This window comes from Ruditapes philippinarum, unplaced genomic scaffold (assembly GCF_026571515.1).
Source record: "Ruditapes philippinarum isolate M1 unplaced genomic scaffold, ASM2657151v2 ctg51_1_1_1_1, whole genome shotgun sequence".
NCBI lineage: Eukaryota > Metazoa > Mollusca > Bivalvia > Venerida > Veneridae > Ruditapes > Ruditapes philippinarum.
The window spans coordinates 233594-249969 of NW_026866950.1; the positions used below are offsets into that span (position 1 = coordinate 233594).

The 16376-nt window shown below is 33.6% G+C and overlaps 1 protein-coding gene across 8 annotated transcripts in view; it reads left to right on the top strand.

Annotated features, from left to right (window-relative positions):
- Nucleotides 1–16376, top strand: part of LOC132734295 (uncharacterized) — a 39799-nt gene that overhangs the window by 4385 nt on the left and 19038 nt on the right. For 2 of the 8 annotated variants that reach the window (XM_060721000.1, XM_060721004.1), the window contains exon 2: nucleotides 12943–13068. In XM_060721000.1, the coding sequence (XP_060576983.1) occupies nucleotides 12994–13068 (75 nt within the window). In that variant the 5' untranslated portion in view covers nucleotides 12943–12993. Of the gene's footprint in view, nucleotides 1–10183; nucleotides 10459–12942; nucleotides 13069–15211; nucleotides 15245–16376 lie in introns of those variants that run through there. The other 6 variants (XM_060721001.1, XM_060721002.1, XM_060720999.1 and 3 more) reach the window with 6 other exon arrangements.

Here is a 16376-nt window from a genome sequence, read left to right on the forward strand (position 1 = left end):
CTTGGTCAGGATGCTTATCTAGTTGATAGCTCGGATGAGTTCGAACATGGGTCATCTTGGATGAGAAACTAGGTCACAAGAGCTAAAAATAGAAAAACCTTGTTTACACTCTAGCGGTTACATTTTTGCATCAATCATCATCAAACCTGGTCAGGGTGCTTGTCTAGGTGATAGGTCAGATGAGTTCGAACATGGGTCATCTCGGATGAAAAACTAGGTCACCGGAGCTAAAAATAGAAAAACCTTGTTAACACTCTAGCGGTCACATTTTTGACACAAGTGTCATCAAACTTGATCAGGATGCTTGTCTAGGTACTTGCTCGGATGAGTTCGAACATGGGTCATCTCGGATGAAAAACTAGGTCACAGGAGCTAAAAATAGAAAAACATTGTTAACACTCTAGTGGTCACAATTTTGACTCAGTTGTCATCAAACTTGGTCAGGAAACTTGTCTAGGTCATTGCTGGGATTAAATCGAACATGGGTCATCTCGGATGAAAAACTAGGTCACAGGAGCTAAAAATAGAAAAATATTGTAAACACTCTAGTGGCTACTGTTGTGATCCAAATATTCTGTAAATTGGTCTGAAAGTTTGTTTTGATGATTTCTAAGTCAAGTTCGAAAATGGGTCATCTTGGATGAAAAACTAGGTCACACCGCCCAAATATGGAAAAACCTTGTTAACATTCTAGTGGTCACATTTTCGACTCAATTATCATCAAACTTGGTCAGGATGCTTGTGTAGGTAATTGCTCGGATGAGTTCGAAATCGTATGTGAAACTAGGTCACCGGAGCTAAAAATAGAAAAACCTTGTGAACACTCTAGCGGTCACATTTTTGACACAAGTGTCATCAAACTTGATCAGGATGCTTGTCTAGGTACTTGCTCGGATGAGTTCGAACATGGGTCATCTCGGATGAAAAACTAGGTCACAGGAGCTAAAAATAGAAAAACCTTGTTAACACTCTAGTGGTCACAATTTTGACTCAATTGTCATCAAACTTGGTCAGGAAACTTGTCTAGGTCATTGCTGGGATTAAATCGAACATGGGTCATCTCGGATGAAAAACTAGGTCACAGGAGCTAAAAATAGAAAAATCTTGTTAACACTCTAGTGGCTACTGTTGTGATCCAAATATTCTGTAAATTGGTCTGAAAGTTTGTTTTGATGATTTCTAAGTCAAGTTCGAACATGGGTCATCTTGGATGAAAAACTAGGTCACACCGCCCAAATATGGAAAAACCTTGTTAACATTCTAGTGGTCACATTTTTGACTCAATTATCATCAAACTTGGTCAGGATGCTTGTGTATGAGTTTGAAAGCGCATGTGAAACTAGGTCACCGGAGCTAAAAATAGAAAAATCTTGTTAACACTCTAGTTCCTACTGTTTTGATCCAAGTATCCTGGAAATTGGTCTGAAAGTTTGTTTTGATGATTTCTAGATCAAGTTTGAATATGTGTCACCTGGGTAAAAAACTAGGTCACACTGCTCAAATATGGATAATCCTTGTTAACACTGTAGTGGTCACATTTTTGACTCACCTGTCATGAGACTTGGTCAGAATGCTTGTCTAGGTAATTGTTTGGATGAGTTTGATTGGTCAGGTGAGCGATCTAGGGCCATCATGGCCCTCTTGTCTTATTATTAAATACTAAAGTGATGTTTAGAATTTTTATGCCCCCACAATGTGGGTGCATATAGCGTTGCACTTGTCCGTCCGTCCGTCCGTCCGTCAGTCCGTCAGTCCGTCCGTCCGTACGTCCCGAAATCTTGTGAACGCAACTCCTCTTAAACCGTATGGCAGATTTTGCTTAAACTTACAGGGATGAACAACCTTAATGTGTAGATGGTAGTAAAGGAAGGAATTTTCGCTGCGACCAAATTTAACAGAATTATGGCCCTTTGTTGATTTTTTCACTAGATACTATGTAGAAATTTTGTGAACGCAACTCCTCTTAAACAGGATGGCAGATTTTGCTTAAACTTACAGGGATGAACAACCTTAATGTGTAGATGGTAGTAAAGGAAGGAATTTTTGCTGCAACCAAATTTAACAGAATTATGGCCCTTTGTTGATTTTTATGCCCCCACAGAGTGGGAGCATATAGCGTTGCACTTGTCCGTCCGAGTGTCCGTCCGTCCGTCTGTCCGTCCGTCCGTCCGTACGTCTGTCCGTACGTCCCGAAATCTTGTGAACGCAACTCCTCTTAAACCAGATGGCAGATTTTGCTTAAACTTTCAGGGATGAACAACCTTAATGTGAAGATGGTAGTAAAGGAAGGAATTTTTGCTGCGACCAAATTTAACAGAATTATGGCCCTTTGTTGATTTTTTCACTATATACTGTGTAGAAATCTTGTGAACGCAACTCCTCGTAAACCGGATGGCAGATTTTGCTTAAACTTTCAGGGATGAACAACCTTAATGTGTAGATGGCAGTAAAGGAAGGAATTTTTGCTGCGACCAAATTTAACAGAATTATGGCCCTTTGTTGATTTTTTCACTATATACTATGTAGAAATTTTGTGAACGCAACTCCTCTTAAACCGGATGGCAGATTTTGCTTAAACTTACAGGGATGAACAACCTTAATGTGTAGATGGTAGTAAAGGAAGGAATTTTTGCTGCGACCAAATTTAACAGAATTATGGCCCTTTGTTGATTTTTTCACTATATACTCTGTACAAATTTTGTGAACGCAACTCCTCTTAAACCGGATGGCAGATTTTGCTTAAACTTCCAGGGATGAACAACATTAATGTGTAGATGCAGTAAAGGAAGGAATTTTTGCTGCAACCAAATTTAACAGAATTATTGCCCTTTGTTGATTTTTTCACTATATACTCTGTAGAAATTTTGTGAACGCAACTCCTCTTAAACCGGATGGCAGATTTTGCTTAAACTTCCAGGGATGAACAACCTTAATGTGTAGATGGTAGTAAAGGAATGAATTTTTGCTGCGAACAAATTTAACAGAATTATGGGTTTTTGTTGATTTTTAGTTTTCAACTTGTGGCACATGTAGTCCAAAAAATATTTGACCTAGAGTCATAAGATTGACAGAACAGTGGCGTGTGGGGGCATCCGTGTCCTATGGACACATTTCTAGTTTCACTATATACTATGTAGAAATTTTGTGAACGCAACTCCTCTTAAACCGGATGGCAGATTTTGCTTAAACTTACAGGGATGAACAACCTTAAGGTGTAGATGGCAGTAAAGGAAGGAATTTTTGCTGCGACCAAATTTAACAGAATTATGGCCCTTTGTTGATTTTTTCACTAGATACTATGTAGAAATTTTGTGAACGCAACTCCTCTTAAACCGGATGGCAGATTTTGCTTAAACTTACAGGGATGAACAACCTTAATGTGTAGATGGTAGTAAAGGAAGGAATTTTTGCTGCAACCAAATTTAACAGAATTATGGCCCTTTGTTGATTTTTTCACTATATACTATGTAGAAATTTTGTGAACGCAACTCCTCTTAAACCGGATGGCAGATTTTGCTTAAACTTACAGGGATGAACAACCTTAAGGTGTAGATGGTAGTAAAGGAAGGAATTTTTGCTGGGACCAAATTTAACAGAATTATGGCCCTTTGTTGATTTTTTCACTATATACTATGTAGAAATTTTGTGAACGCAACTCCTCTTAAACCAGATGGCAGATTTTGCTTAAACTACCAGGGATTAACAACCTTAATGTGTAGATGGTAGTAAAGGAAGGAATTTTTGCTGCGACCAAATTTAACAGAATTATGGCCCTTTGTGGATTTTTAGTTTTCAACTTGTGGCACATGTAGTCCAAAAATATTTGACCTAGAGTCATAAGATTGACAGAACAGTGACGTGTGGGGGCATCCGTGTCCTATGGACACATTTCTAGTTTTAGAAAAAATGGCACTTTGTCTAATACTTACCTAGGTTACCAGTTGTTTACTTTCCTAACCTGTTTTTAGCTAAAAACTAACTGTACATGTTTGAACGATAAATGTGACACCCCTACATCATATATTTTATCCTTGAACATTGATATTTTATCAGATACTGTTTTATTACATTATCAGTGAATGATTCAGTGAAAATATAATGAAAACTTGAGTAATCTCTCTGGCATTGATTTATTTGCATTTTCAGTTCTTAAGCAAATAAACAAGCACATGTTGGTTAGGTAATACTATACATAATACTAAAAAGTTTCAATAAATATGAAAGAAAGGAGTTTTTTTCCTTTCTTATCTTTGGTTTAGATTATATTATTATTAAGTGGTCACTCAAACTAACCTTAGTTACAGCTTTGTGAATATGTTCAAAAGCTCATATGAAAATGTAATATTCTAAATCTTTGGGACTTCTTCTAAAATATCAAGGTACTAAACATGCCAAAGGAAGGTGATTTTTGAAAGTTGAATGATAATTATCTTATAATTTTTAGCTCGACTTTTCTATGAAAAGGGGAGCTATCCTACTCGCCCCGGCGTCGGCGTCGGCGTCGGCGTTGGCGTCACACCTTGGTTAAGTTTTTCGTACCACCCCACTTTATTTCAGAAGTATTACAAGTATGGCTTTGAAACTTACCATACTTGTTCACCATCATAACCTCCATCTACAGACAAGAGTACATAACTCTGTCAAGGTTTTTGACAGAATTATGGCCCTTTTTTGACTTAGAAAGTGTATTGAGCTTGGTTAAGTTTTTTGTACCACCTCACTTTATTTCAAAACCATTGGAGGTATTGCTTTGAAACTGACCATACTTGTTTACCATCACGACCTTCATCAACAGACAAGAGGACATAACTCTGTCAAGGTTTTTGACAGAATTATGCCCCTTTTTGACTTAGAAAATACATTGAATATGGGTAAAATCCACTTATTGCCTTAACCCTTTGAGATATTGCTTTGAAACTTTTAATGCTATTTCACATCATTACCCCATCTGTACGCAAGAGAAGGTAACTCTGTCAAGGATTTGTTTTTAAAAATTAAGGCCTTTTATCGACTTAGAATCTTGGTTAAGTTTTTAGTACCAGTCCACTTTTTGACTGAACTGTTTGAGATATTAATTTGAAAGTTGGAATACTTGTTTACAATCATGATTCCCAAACATGTCCAGGAGAATGTAATTCTGTCAAAGATTTTATTTGAATTATGGCCCTTAACTGTCAATGTTTTGTATTATAGGCAAGCACTAAAAAACTTAAAAAATCTAAAAAAATTCATTCCTATCCACTTGTTCACTTTACCATAAATTATGTCATATAAACATTGCTGTAATATTCAAGGGTATCAAACAACTAGTTCACTTTAAAAATACAGAGATTCTTGTATTGCCTTTTACTGCAAAAACTTTTTTTATTGGCAAGCAATAAAAAAGTCGAGCGCGCTGTCTTACGGACAGCTCTTGTTATTTCCCTTCCGATGAAACATTCCATAAGGAGGAAATAGATACAAGTGTAGTCAGTCATTCGAGAAACCTTTTCTATTCTTCATTCTGCCGCACCTCTTACATGTACATATTTTATATATGAATTCAGCAGTACTTTTTATGAAACCCATACAATAATGCTTTGAAACATGAAATTTTTCAAATTATTGCTGATTACTTTGTACATAAGTTTTGAACATTTCCTGTTATGTTTTATTTAGATTACATCAAACTACATGAATATACCGTTGTTGTTTATAATTGTACGCAACATATGTAGATATTGTTGTTCCTTGGAATATGAACGAGGAAAAGATTAAATATATAAACTTTAAGAAGCAGCGATTTGCTGGTGACTGCTAATGTCATTGTGCTTGAAATAATGCAAGGATGAGTATCAAAGAGATCCTTAACCATAAAAGCTGATATACTGTTTACAGATCAATATTATGGTATAAACCAAACCCTGTCCAACCACATCCTGTCCCAGTCACCCTGTGCCCCCCCCCCTCCTCCCTCAGCTCCCAAAAAGAAAGGTCACAGAAGATTTATTGTTCTGTTCCAGTGTCTAGTGTTTAGTTTATACAAATTTATTTTAGTTTGATTGTGTTGGAAGCTCTATATATAAGCTTATTGAAACACTCTCAAATTTATTCCTTGAACTAACCAGTACTTTGCAATGAGTGTAAAGTTTTTGGTCAAGGAAACAACAGCTTGCCCCCTGACAGGGTTTTGTTCTTGTTAGTGACTTGCATATGAGATAATCCTCAGGTAAAAATATGATTGTAAGTGTGTTTATGTGATAAATACAGCTAGACTATAAGTATCGAATTATTAAAAAGATTTTTTTTTACCTAATTTGAGTATTTGTATAATGTATAAGTTTGATACTTTTAAGTAGGCTTTGTGGGTATTTTGTTAACTAGTCATGGTAGTAGTTTATCAACACTACTGTTTACTTTTCCATGGTATCTGTTTGAACAAGGTTTAATAATAACTACGCTCAACACTATTGAACTTTCTGAATTGATCTTTAATGGAAACCTTATTTCAATTGATTGTATATAATGTAATGCAAGTTATGATTTAAAGTAGAAAATTTAAATCGAGATTTTATCGAAAATATTGTGTAATTGCAATACGAATATACAATAGAGGTTAATATCTATTTTATGTCAACTTGTAAGATTTCGATAAAGACGTGATTTGATATTGGGCTAGGGTCAAGGGAAGATGAATATATGATAATACGAGGGTTGTCCCAATATTCTGTGACAAGATTGATTAAAAAGCTAAATAAAACAGGTACGAATTCGATATTTTAATATGTTATTAACCCATATAATTTAAACATTTTCACAAATTTTCATAGATAAATATCAACAAACAACAAAAATATGTCATAAACACCATGGCAACTAACTGAATCGCGGCGCACGTCCAACGTCAAATACGGCATTAAATCTATATAAGGCGCCTTTCTCAAATACTCTCAATGGCTTTCAACGCAATAATGGTACCCATAAATCGTCAATTTCTGACTTAAATCATGTGGTTGTTAATGTCTGTTGAATGTTTGGATGGCATACATTAATTTTTGCTATACGCGAACTTCCGGTCTCGTTACTCCTGTTTTTAGCTGTAGGAAATAGGCGACGAAGATCGTCTTCCTTTCCGTGTTTTTCCTTATTTTCGCTTTTTGTAGCGCAAAACTCTGGTTTCGTTCATGCCTTTTGTACACAAATGCTCAGAATATGTTGCTAAACTGTTATATTTGGTATATTTGTTGAAAATCGTTACATGTGTCATCTCGAAATAGTCATGAAACCTGAGTGACATGTTCACTGCGCCGCAAATTCTTCGAACGTCGCCATTTTAACTTTCCTATTCTATATGAGATATTTTCATTTATTCGTATCTTTTTCGTTTTTTAAGTTATTTAACTAAAATTTTCAGAGATGATTTAAACATAGCAGCAGAGAAAGTCATCGTGACATTGTGCAGACACATCATCAGATATTTGAAATATACGTAATTAATTTCAGCCTATTCATAACAAAATGTAAATTATTTGACGTGCGCCGGCAACTCAAACCAATGTCGTTAATACTGAAAATTTCTAAGTAACTAGGGTAAATTTTTTGTAAATGATTTGTTGTAATGTTAAATAATAAACTTAACGGTTATATGTGTGAATTATTTTCTATTGGCGTTAAAAATGAACCGGCTATAAAATTTGTCACGGACTTTTGGGACAACCCTCGTACTTGGTGTGAAGAAAATTTATTTGAATGGAAAGAACAAATTGAAAATAGCAATTAAATGTGAAAGATGATCAAAATAAAAAAAAAATCCCCTTTTTGTGCTTCTCAAAATTGTTTTGTGACAGAGCAGTATAGCTTTTCTGTCCTTGCTTCCAGTAGTCCAAGCACACTTTCTAATTTTTTTTATCACCTTCATTAATTGACTGATACATTAATTGACTGATACAATGTTAGTTCCCTCCTTTGGCCTGTAAGTCAGTACCCTTCAAGTTGATTTGGTCATGGGCAAGGTTACTTGGGCTGAAAAGATTACAAGATTCCTAAAGTAAGCCCAAGCTTAAGTTTTCACACAGCAACATCTTGGAGCATCAGGAGGTGTTATATCACTTGCTGTTACAGCTATTCTTGTTTAATTTATGAAGTCACTTAAAAATTTTGAAGGGAAGTTACTTAACATTTTTATGTAATCAAAAACTGGTCAGTATGATTATTTTCAATATTGCATTTGATCACAATATCATTTATACTTGACCATGTCTTACTTGATTAATGAACTTGCCCTGCTTTGAAATCACAACTTTACTACTGTTTCATTACTGTTTAAAAAATAATTATTGAAATATCAAAAATAATCACATTCAGCAATCAATCATAGTATATTGTCAGAACCTTCACATTGTTGGAACCCAAAGTTTCTCAACCCATGAACAACATTGATCACAATGTCGGAATCTGCAGATACTCACTAGATTCCACCAACTACATTCATCACAATGTGAGAACCTATAGGTACTGATTCCACTTACTATTTTCATCTCAATGTCGGAATCTACAGGTACTAATTCTGCTTACTAGATTCATCACATTGTCATAACCCACAGCTACTTAATACACTAAGTACAAGTATCACATTGTTCGAACCCATGGATACAGAATTTATCAAATTGTCGGAACCCATTTGAAGGGTACTGAATTTATCAAATTGTCAGAACCTACGGGTACAGGATTGACCAAATTGTCGGAACCCACGGGTACTAATTCTGCTGAAACATTCATTACATTGTCCTTACCCATTTGTTCTTACTTTGTTAAGTTCATTCATCACATTGTTGGGACCAACAGATTCTGATTTCACTAAGTGCATTCATCACTTTGTCTGAACCCACATTTACTTCATTCATAATGTAAGAATGTAGTGTAGATGTAACGAGTATGCCTCGGTTACCAAGGATGTCATCAGTATAAAGCTTGATCAGATTGCATTGAATTGAGGCTGTCTTGCAAGTCTTTTACAACTGATTAATGTCACCTTGGCGCAGTAACAGGTTAACTCCATTTTATAATTTAATAGGAGTTTAACCCTTTACTGCACTAATGTGACATTACATTCTATTAAGGGCTACGGGCTTTCTACTACTCACACTCTCAGCTCTCAAAACATTGGGACACATTGTAAACATTGAAGACGTCAGCAGACGACAAATTTCCATTAGATCTATTATACTTAATGTAATGTCAACATGATATAGAAAGTCATACTATACATTAAATAGATCTACCGCGCATTGTATGGAATCTTTTATCTAACCCACTTTAAATTCAGATTTTTTAAACTTCATTATTAAAGATTTCTTGATTCTCTTTGTATCGGAAAATCCCTGTGAATTGTTCAGGCTACTCCCTAATATCAGAGCTTGCCTGTTGTTGGCGTCATCTCGGCTTAATTCTTACGCAATTTATAAGATATTTTGACACTGTGTTACCTTTCCGATCCATTTGAAGTTTCTGATTTACTGGATATTTGAGTATTCATATAAATCAATCACCTGAAATATTGCTCATGAAGTTCATTGGATATATATAAATAATTTTATAGGTTTAAATGCTATGTTTTTACATGGACTTTACAATTTTTGTTTACCAAATTATGAGAAATAACTATGTTTATTTTGTTTACATAATGGTACTTTAAAATTATGTTTATAGGTCTGGTTTTATGTAGACAAGTCATAATTTCATGAAGAATAATTGAAGATTATCAAGTTTTGATGTTACATGGTAATCTGAAATTCTGCAGTCAGAAATCTGAGAATAAATATTTTATTACAGCAAACAATAATGATTTGGCACTAATGAATCTGTATTTTTCTTGTGATTGATACTTTCCTCTGACATAGAAAAGTTCAGTCATTAAAAGGTCAATATTACACAGTAACACTCTGACATTAGACTGCGAGGTATTCCATACTTAGTTTTAGCATTTTAAATTTTTTAATTAAAACATTTCGATTATTCCTAAAAGAACGGCCTGCAGAAAGGCAAATCCATTTTACAAATTTAGCAGGACACATTTAAGACGAAATATGAATTTTCAAGTTGTAAATGTTATAAGAAAATGTTAGTTTTGGACAGACAAAACTATGTATTGCTAGGACATTGTATTAGAATTGTCTGTATATATTTAATATATATATAGATATATATATATAGTTTAGGATTATCAGATTAGTCGTCTATTATGTGGCTGTTGGCAGGAGTAGGGTTAAATCATTACACAAAATCTTATAATACATACATTGTCGGCAGAAAATTCCATTGATCAAGTGATCAATTAAATATTTAATGTACAGTCTAAATAAGCAGTTTTTACCAATTTATGGTAAATTTGTACAATTTTTAAATATTTATATGGGATTTATTTGTGTTAAATGGAGTTTTATCAATGTTTGGACTTACATGTACATCAACTGGCCTAAGGTAAGTTTATTAATATTGTATAGATAATGATTATAAAAATATTTATATTATAGTTCATGTGATATGAAATTTTCTATTTCATTATGTTACAATAATTATCATTCCATGTCTTATCATGGCAACAATAAACCTTTAATACCACCTTACCTTAAAAAGTCTTAAATGGACTTGCCCATCTTATAATCTGGACAGATCCATTTCTTATTTTGAGGGAAAAATTTTCAAATATTTCTAAAATATAGGTCATATTGCCAGGTGAAATAAATTCTTAGGGCTATGTGATAGTACTGATCAGCATGATAAAAAGACTCCCTTTCTACAAACTAGAAACACCTATTTAAAAATGATCTCATTATTTAAAAAAAAAACGAACCTAAGAAAGAAATTTATTGATGAACCTTATATGTCCAAAGGGAATAAAGTATCAGAAATGTTTGAGTACCTCTCTCAGCTTCACTCTGCCAGTCTGATATAAATAGTCATTTGTACTTTAAATTTGTTTGTATTATCATCCATAAATAAAAATGTTTGTATAACTTTCACCTTGAGAAAATATCAGCATGTGGTAAATGTATAAAATGACTCATGCTGGAATAACTAATATTGTAAATACATGTACATTTATAGAAATAAATAAGATTGGAAAGTCACAAACATTAACAGATTAGAGAGTTTTGTTTAAAGTTATAAGAGGTTTTTATTTCAGCTTCAACACTATTAAACAACTTTCATTTCATTCAAGAATGCACTTTTATGGGCTTGTCTGGAGAATTATATTCAGGCATAAGTCACACCAGTTTTTCAGTCACTGCATCTACAGCAAACAACTTTCTTTTAATTCAAGAATGCACTTTTTATAGGGCTGTTCTAAGAAGCATTTTCAGGCATAGGTAACACCATTTTAATTCAGTCACTGCTTACTTTAACATTGCTTTTCACTGTAAATTTTAAGGGTTTTAAAATAAACATAATAAATTCCAGCATCCAACAGTAAAGAGTTTAGTCATAATGAACAAAGTTGCCACATTAGTCTATATAATTGTTGTATAGTCCCTACCAATAGCTTTCAAGGGGCATCCATGCCAAGTGGTTAAGATCACCAACTTTAAATCACCAGCCTCGCACCTCTGTGGTTCAAACCCTGATCATGGATACTATCATCCAGCTAGCTCACAGAAGGTTAACAGTTCTACTCAGGGACCTGCTGTTGTCTGAAATAATGCATGAATGGGTACACCCACAGAAGGTTCCTCCTCCAGTAAAGCTGGAATGTCAATATGACCTTCAAAGTGTTGGGGTGACTTATCTAACATCTAACAAAACAAACAAAGAGCTCTCTAGTTCCGCAAGTCTAGCGTCCATATTATCTAATGTATTGATAAACTGCTTCTGTTATTTTTTTTTATGTAAATGCATTAAGAAAATGGCTAAATCTTGGTGGAAATAAAAGCATAAAGAAAACAATTAGTTTGTCTTTATTTGTCTTGCTTACTATATTAAGAGCTTCCTGATTTCATTCAAAGGTGTGAAGCTATTATTCCAGTTTGCTGATGTCTTTTTAAAATTTCCTCAGTCTTGCAGTTCTCTCCAGTATATGATCACATCTTTTATGCTTCCTTATGCATACTTCTGTTGTCTTGATGAAAAAATACTGATTTATTTTTTAATATTATTGTTTTGACTTTAACAAAAGCTCTATTCACAAATTAAATAAATGAACATGTTTATCAAAATAGTTTGGTGGTGGTCTTGGTAGTTATAATGCCTGATTATGGCAAGTCAGCCACGTTGAATTTACCAGAGCACAATTCAGCCATTGCATCGTTCTTGGGCAGCCTGTGAAGCAATTTACCAGTATAAATGACCGTAGAAAGGATTTCATGATCAATCACAACAAAAATGTTGTGCACCATCTGAGGATTGAACTAGGGTCACCCAATTCACAGTCCAACAATCTTATTCAAGATAGTGTAACATACATTAGAACTTATATACTACATAAAAGCAGAGAAAATATGGTATTCTAATATAGCTAGTCTATGCAATATGATCAGGTGCCATAATACTTGCTGCTCATTTTCAGTATTTAAATATTGAAATGTGTCAATTTAACATTTGTAATTCAGTTCAATCAAGACAATTTGAGTATGCATATAATTTGTAAGATGTAAGGGTTTTGATAATTTTGTACTCAAAGAAATAAATGTATAATAGATATTGGTCAGTTAATTTGGAATTTGTATAATTTGATGTATAAAACTCAGTTAACACTAAACTCTTTCTTTCTTTTTTCTTCCTTTCTTTCTAAATTCTTTATAAATTCTATTTCTTTCTTTCTTTTTTTCTTTCTTTCTTTCTATCTTTCTTTCATTCTTTCTTTCTTTCTTTCTTTCTTTCTTTCTTTTCCTTTAGTTCTTTCCTTTATTTCTACTTTTTTTATACCAGTATTTGTTTATAAATGTTTATATATTTTCTCTTCAACAGGGGAAAGAAAATTGATTGAAGAAGGGAGACAACTGGTATAGAAATATAAAAATGGCTCAGAAGTATTTAATGGCCTTGGATTATGTGGACCTCCATGCTAACTCAGTTTTAAAGAAGCATGCAAAGGTTTGTAAACTTTTATTATTTGTGATTCAATTAAAAAAAATTCTGATTAGATTTTCACAAGTAGGTTGATTTTTTACAAATCCTTGCTTTTGATTTTAATTATTTGCTATGTTTAAGAAATATTAGGTTTGATAATGTGAACAATAGTTTTTTTCTTTGAATAATTTTTCCTGTAATATGAACATAAGACAGATTTTTCCTAGTGTATCATAGTACAAAATCATTTATAACAAAAGTGGCAGCAATTACATAATTATATTATATTCACATGATACTGCAAAAAAATATGAAGATTGCATAGTAAGGAAAGCAACTAAGTAAAACATTTTTTGGAAGAACTGCCATTATCATTATGGCTACCTAGTATAGTGGTTACATAAAATACCAAATTAATATCATACTTTTTAATAAATATGGTAAACTGAGAATTTTAATTGCCTGGGTATCATTTAAGCATACTAAATTATGAATCATAAACTAAATCACAATTCATTATGTTGACAAGATTTTTTTGCTTCAAGCCATGATCGAGGGATCTTTTAAATATCGGTATTCGTTCTTAATGATAATATAGAAATTGCAGGTAAAAAAATATAACATCACATATACCTGATATTATGAATGTTTATCATAACCACTAATGTTATATTTTTCGCATAATATGCATAATCTCCCTTGGCTGCCATTTTGCAGGGAAATTTTCATGCAACCTGATATTTTTTTTTAACGATATCAGTGCTGTTGTAATTTTCCTCACATGATGAAAGGAATTTAACAATTTTCCATGTTTACATTTGCTTTTTATGCCCCCGCCATGTAATGGCCGGGGCATATAGTGTTTATGCCCCCGCCATGTAATGGCCGGGGCATATAGTGTTACCCTGTTCCGTCCTTCCGTCCTTCCGTCATTCCGTCATTCCGTCCTTCCGTCATTCCGTCATTCTGTCATTCCGTCATCATCAGTTTCCGTTCATTATCTTAGTAACGGTTGCACACATTCAACTCAAATTTGACATATGGATATGTCATGAGAAAATACAGGTCAAGTTCGAATTTGGTCATGGTCCAATGATTTTTGGCAGAGTTATGCCCCTTTTACTTTGAAAATAATATGAAATTTTCAGTTTCCGTTCATTATCTCCCCAACGGTACAACACATTCAACTCAAATTTGACATATGGATACGTCATGATAAAATACAGGTCAAGTTCGAATTTGGTCATGGTTCGATGATTTTTGGCAGAGTTATGCCCCTTTTACTTTGAAAATAATATGAAATTTTCAGTTTCTGTTCATTATCTCCCCAACGGTACAACACATTTAACTCAAACTTGACATATGGATATGTCATGATAAAATACAGGTCATGTTCGAATTTGGTCATGGTTCAATGATTTTTGGCAGAGTTATGCCCCTTTCACTTTGAAAATAATATAGATACATCTGAGGAATAAGCAGTTTAAGTTTGAATTTGGTCGTGGTTCAATGATTTTGGACAAACTTATCTTTCTTGAATGTTGGAAAAATTTTGAACTTTCAGTTTCAGCACTCATACTTTTGTGGAAATGTATGTAGCCATTATTTTGGCTACAAATATGAAATATGATATTTTCAAAAGGTTAAGACTGAATAATTTCAGTGCCTTGAACATTGTATGGAAATGGTTTGTGTTAACATTGAAAAGTTTTAAGGGCTTTGAACTTAAAATGAAAAAAATAATTTGTGCAAACAAATTTGGAACTATTTAAAATATTATAACATCTGAAATTTTGGCTGCATGCGGGGGCATCCGTGGCATGATGACACATTTCTAGTTTTTATATAATTTGTCAATCTGTATACATGTATAGAATAATGTTCTCAAAATGGCTGCCATTTTTGTCAAGGGAGAATCAGGAAACTTCCATTTTTGTCAAGGAGCTAAATTTCAAAATTTCCACTTTTGCCAAGGGAGCTAACTAGTGTAAAAATCAGGAGCTATCTATAATTGAGCAATTCGGTCTTATCTTTCTGATCAGGTTTATATTAGATTGATTATCACTAAGAGTATCGAAAGAGGCAGAATTAATCTACTTTAATGTTGCCAAGAAGAGTAGTTGATTATTTATTCTCAGAATATTGATTCTGTTAACATTTATTGCAGCCAGCTGATGAGTTCAAATATGTATCTGGTCAGGTAAATTACATGCACATCACTTACAGTATTGCAAGACTTTTGTTATATCCATTCTTCATTATATCCATTTTTGGTATATCCATTCTTCATTATACCCATTCTTTGTTATATCCATTCTATACATTTATATCATATAATGCATATTATTTTTAGTATATCTGCAACTTCTTGAAAAATAGTGTGTCTCTCTGATTCAGCCTGGTATCAGCATTGATGTTGGCATTGCTGTCATATCATGTTAAGGTTTCAAGCACTGAAAATAGTCAAGCATGGTGTGTGTCTGAAAGCTCTTAATTTATTCCTGTCTGTCCACCTATTTCTACCTTTGTATTGTTTGAAATTATATAGTAAAATAATGGCTTTTAACTCAAACACATTCTAAGAATATCATTTGGCTTTCTTTACCACTGTCAATAATTGTTCTTTTCTTCTTTCCAATCCTTGATTGTGGCACCTTTGATCATGCTTCTTTTCTTCGATCCTGCATTTGATCATGATCTTTTCCTCTTTCCCACCTTTGATTATAGTTCTTTTCTATGATCCCACCTTTAATTATGATCTTTTCCTCTTTACCACCTTTAATAAAGGTTACTTCCCCCCCCCCTCCCCCTAGATCATGGTCTTTTTCCATCTTCCTAAATTTGTCTTCTTTCATACCTTTAGTTATGGCTACTTTCTTCTTACCCTCTTTAAATCATTGTTCTTCCTCCTAGCTTAAATCATGGTTTCTTTCTTTTTCCTAAATTGATGGTTCTTTACTTCTTCCCTCTTTTAATAATGTTTCTTTTTTTTCTTCCACCTTTGATCATGGTTCTTTTATTCTTTCTCGCAATTTACCATTCTTCTCTTCATTTGTTCACTGCCTTTTCCTCTTTCCCACTTCTTTTCTTCTTTCACACCATATGGATAGTGGTTCTTTCCAACATTTACTTCTCTGATAGAAACAATCAAATTACAATAATAATATCTCTATCTTAAAGCACAGTGAGGGTATTTTTACTGGTAGATAGTGGGTTGGGAAAAAACTTTTTGTGAGACCACTTCAGCAGCTTGTCTCCTTGCCGTTATCAATTACAATTGTCTTTATCAAGCACTTTATGACCTGTTTATCTTTTTTATCTCATTGATTTCC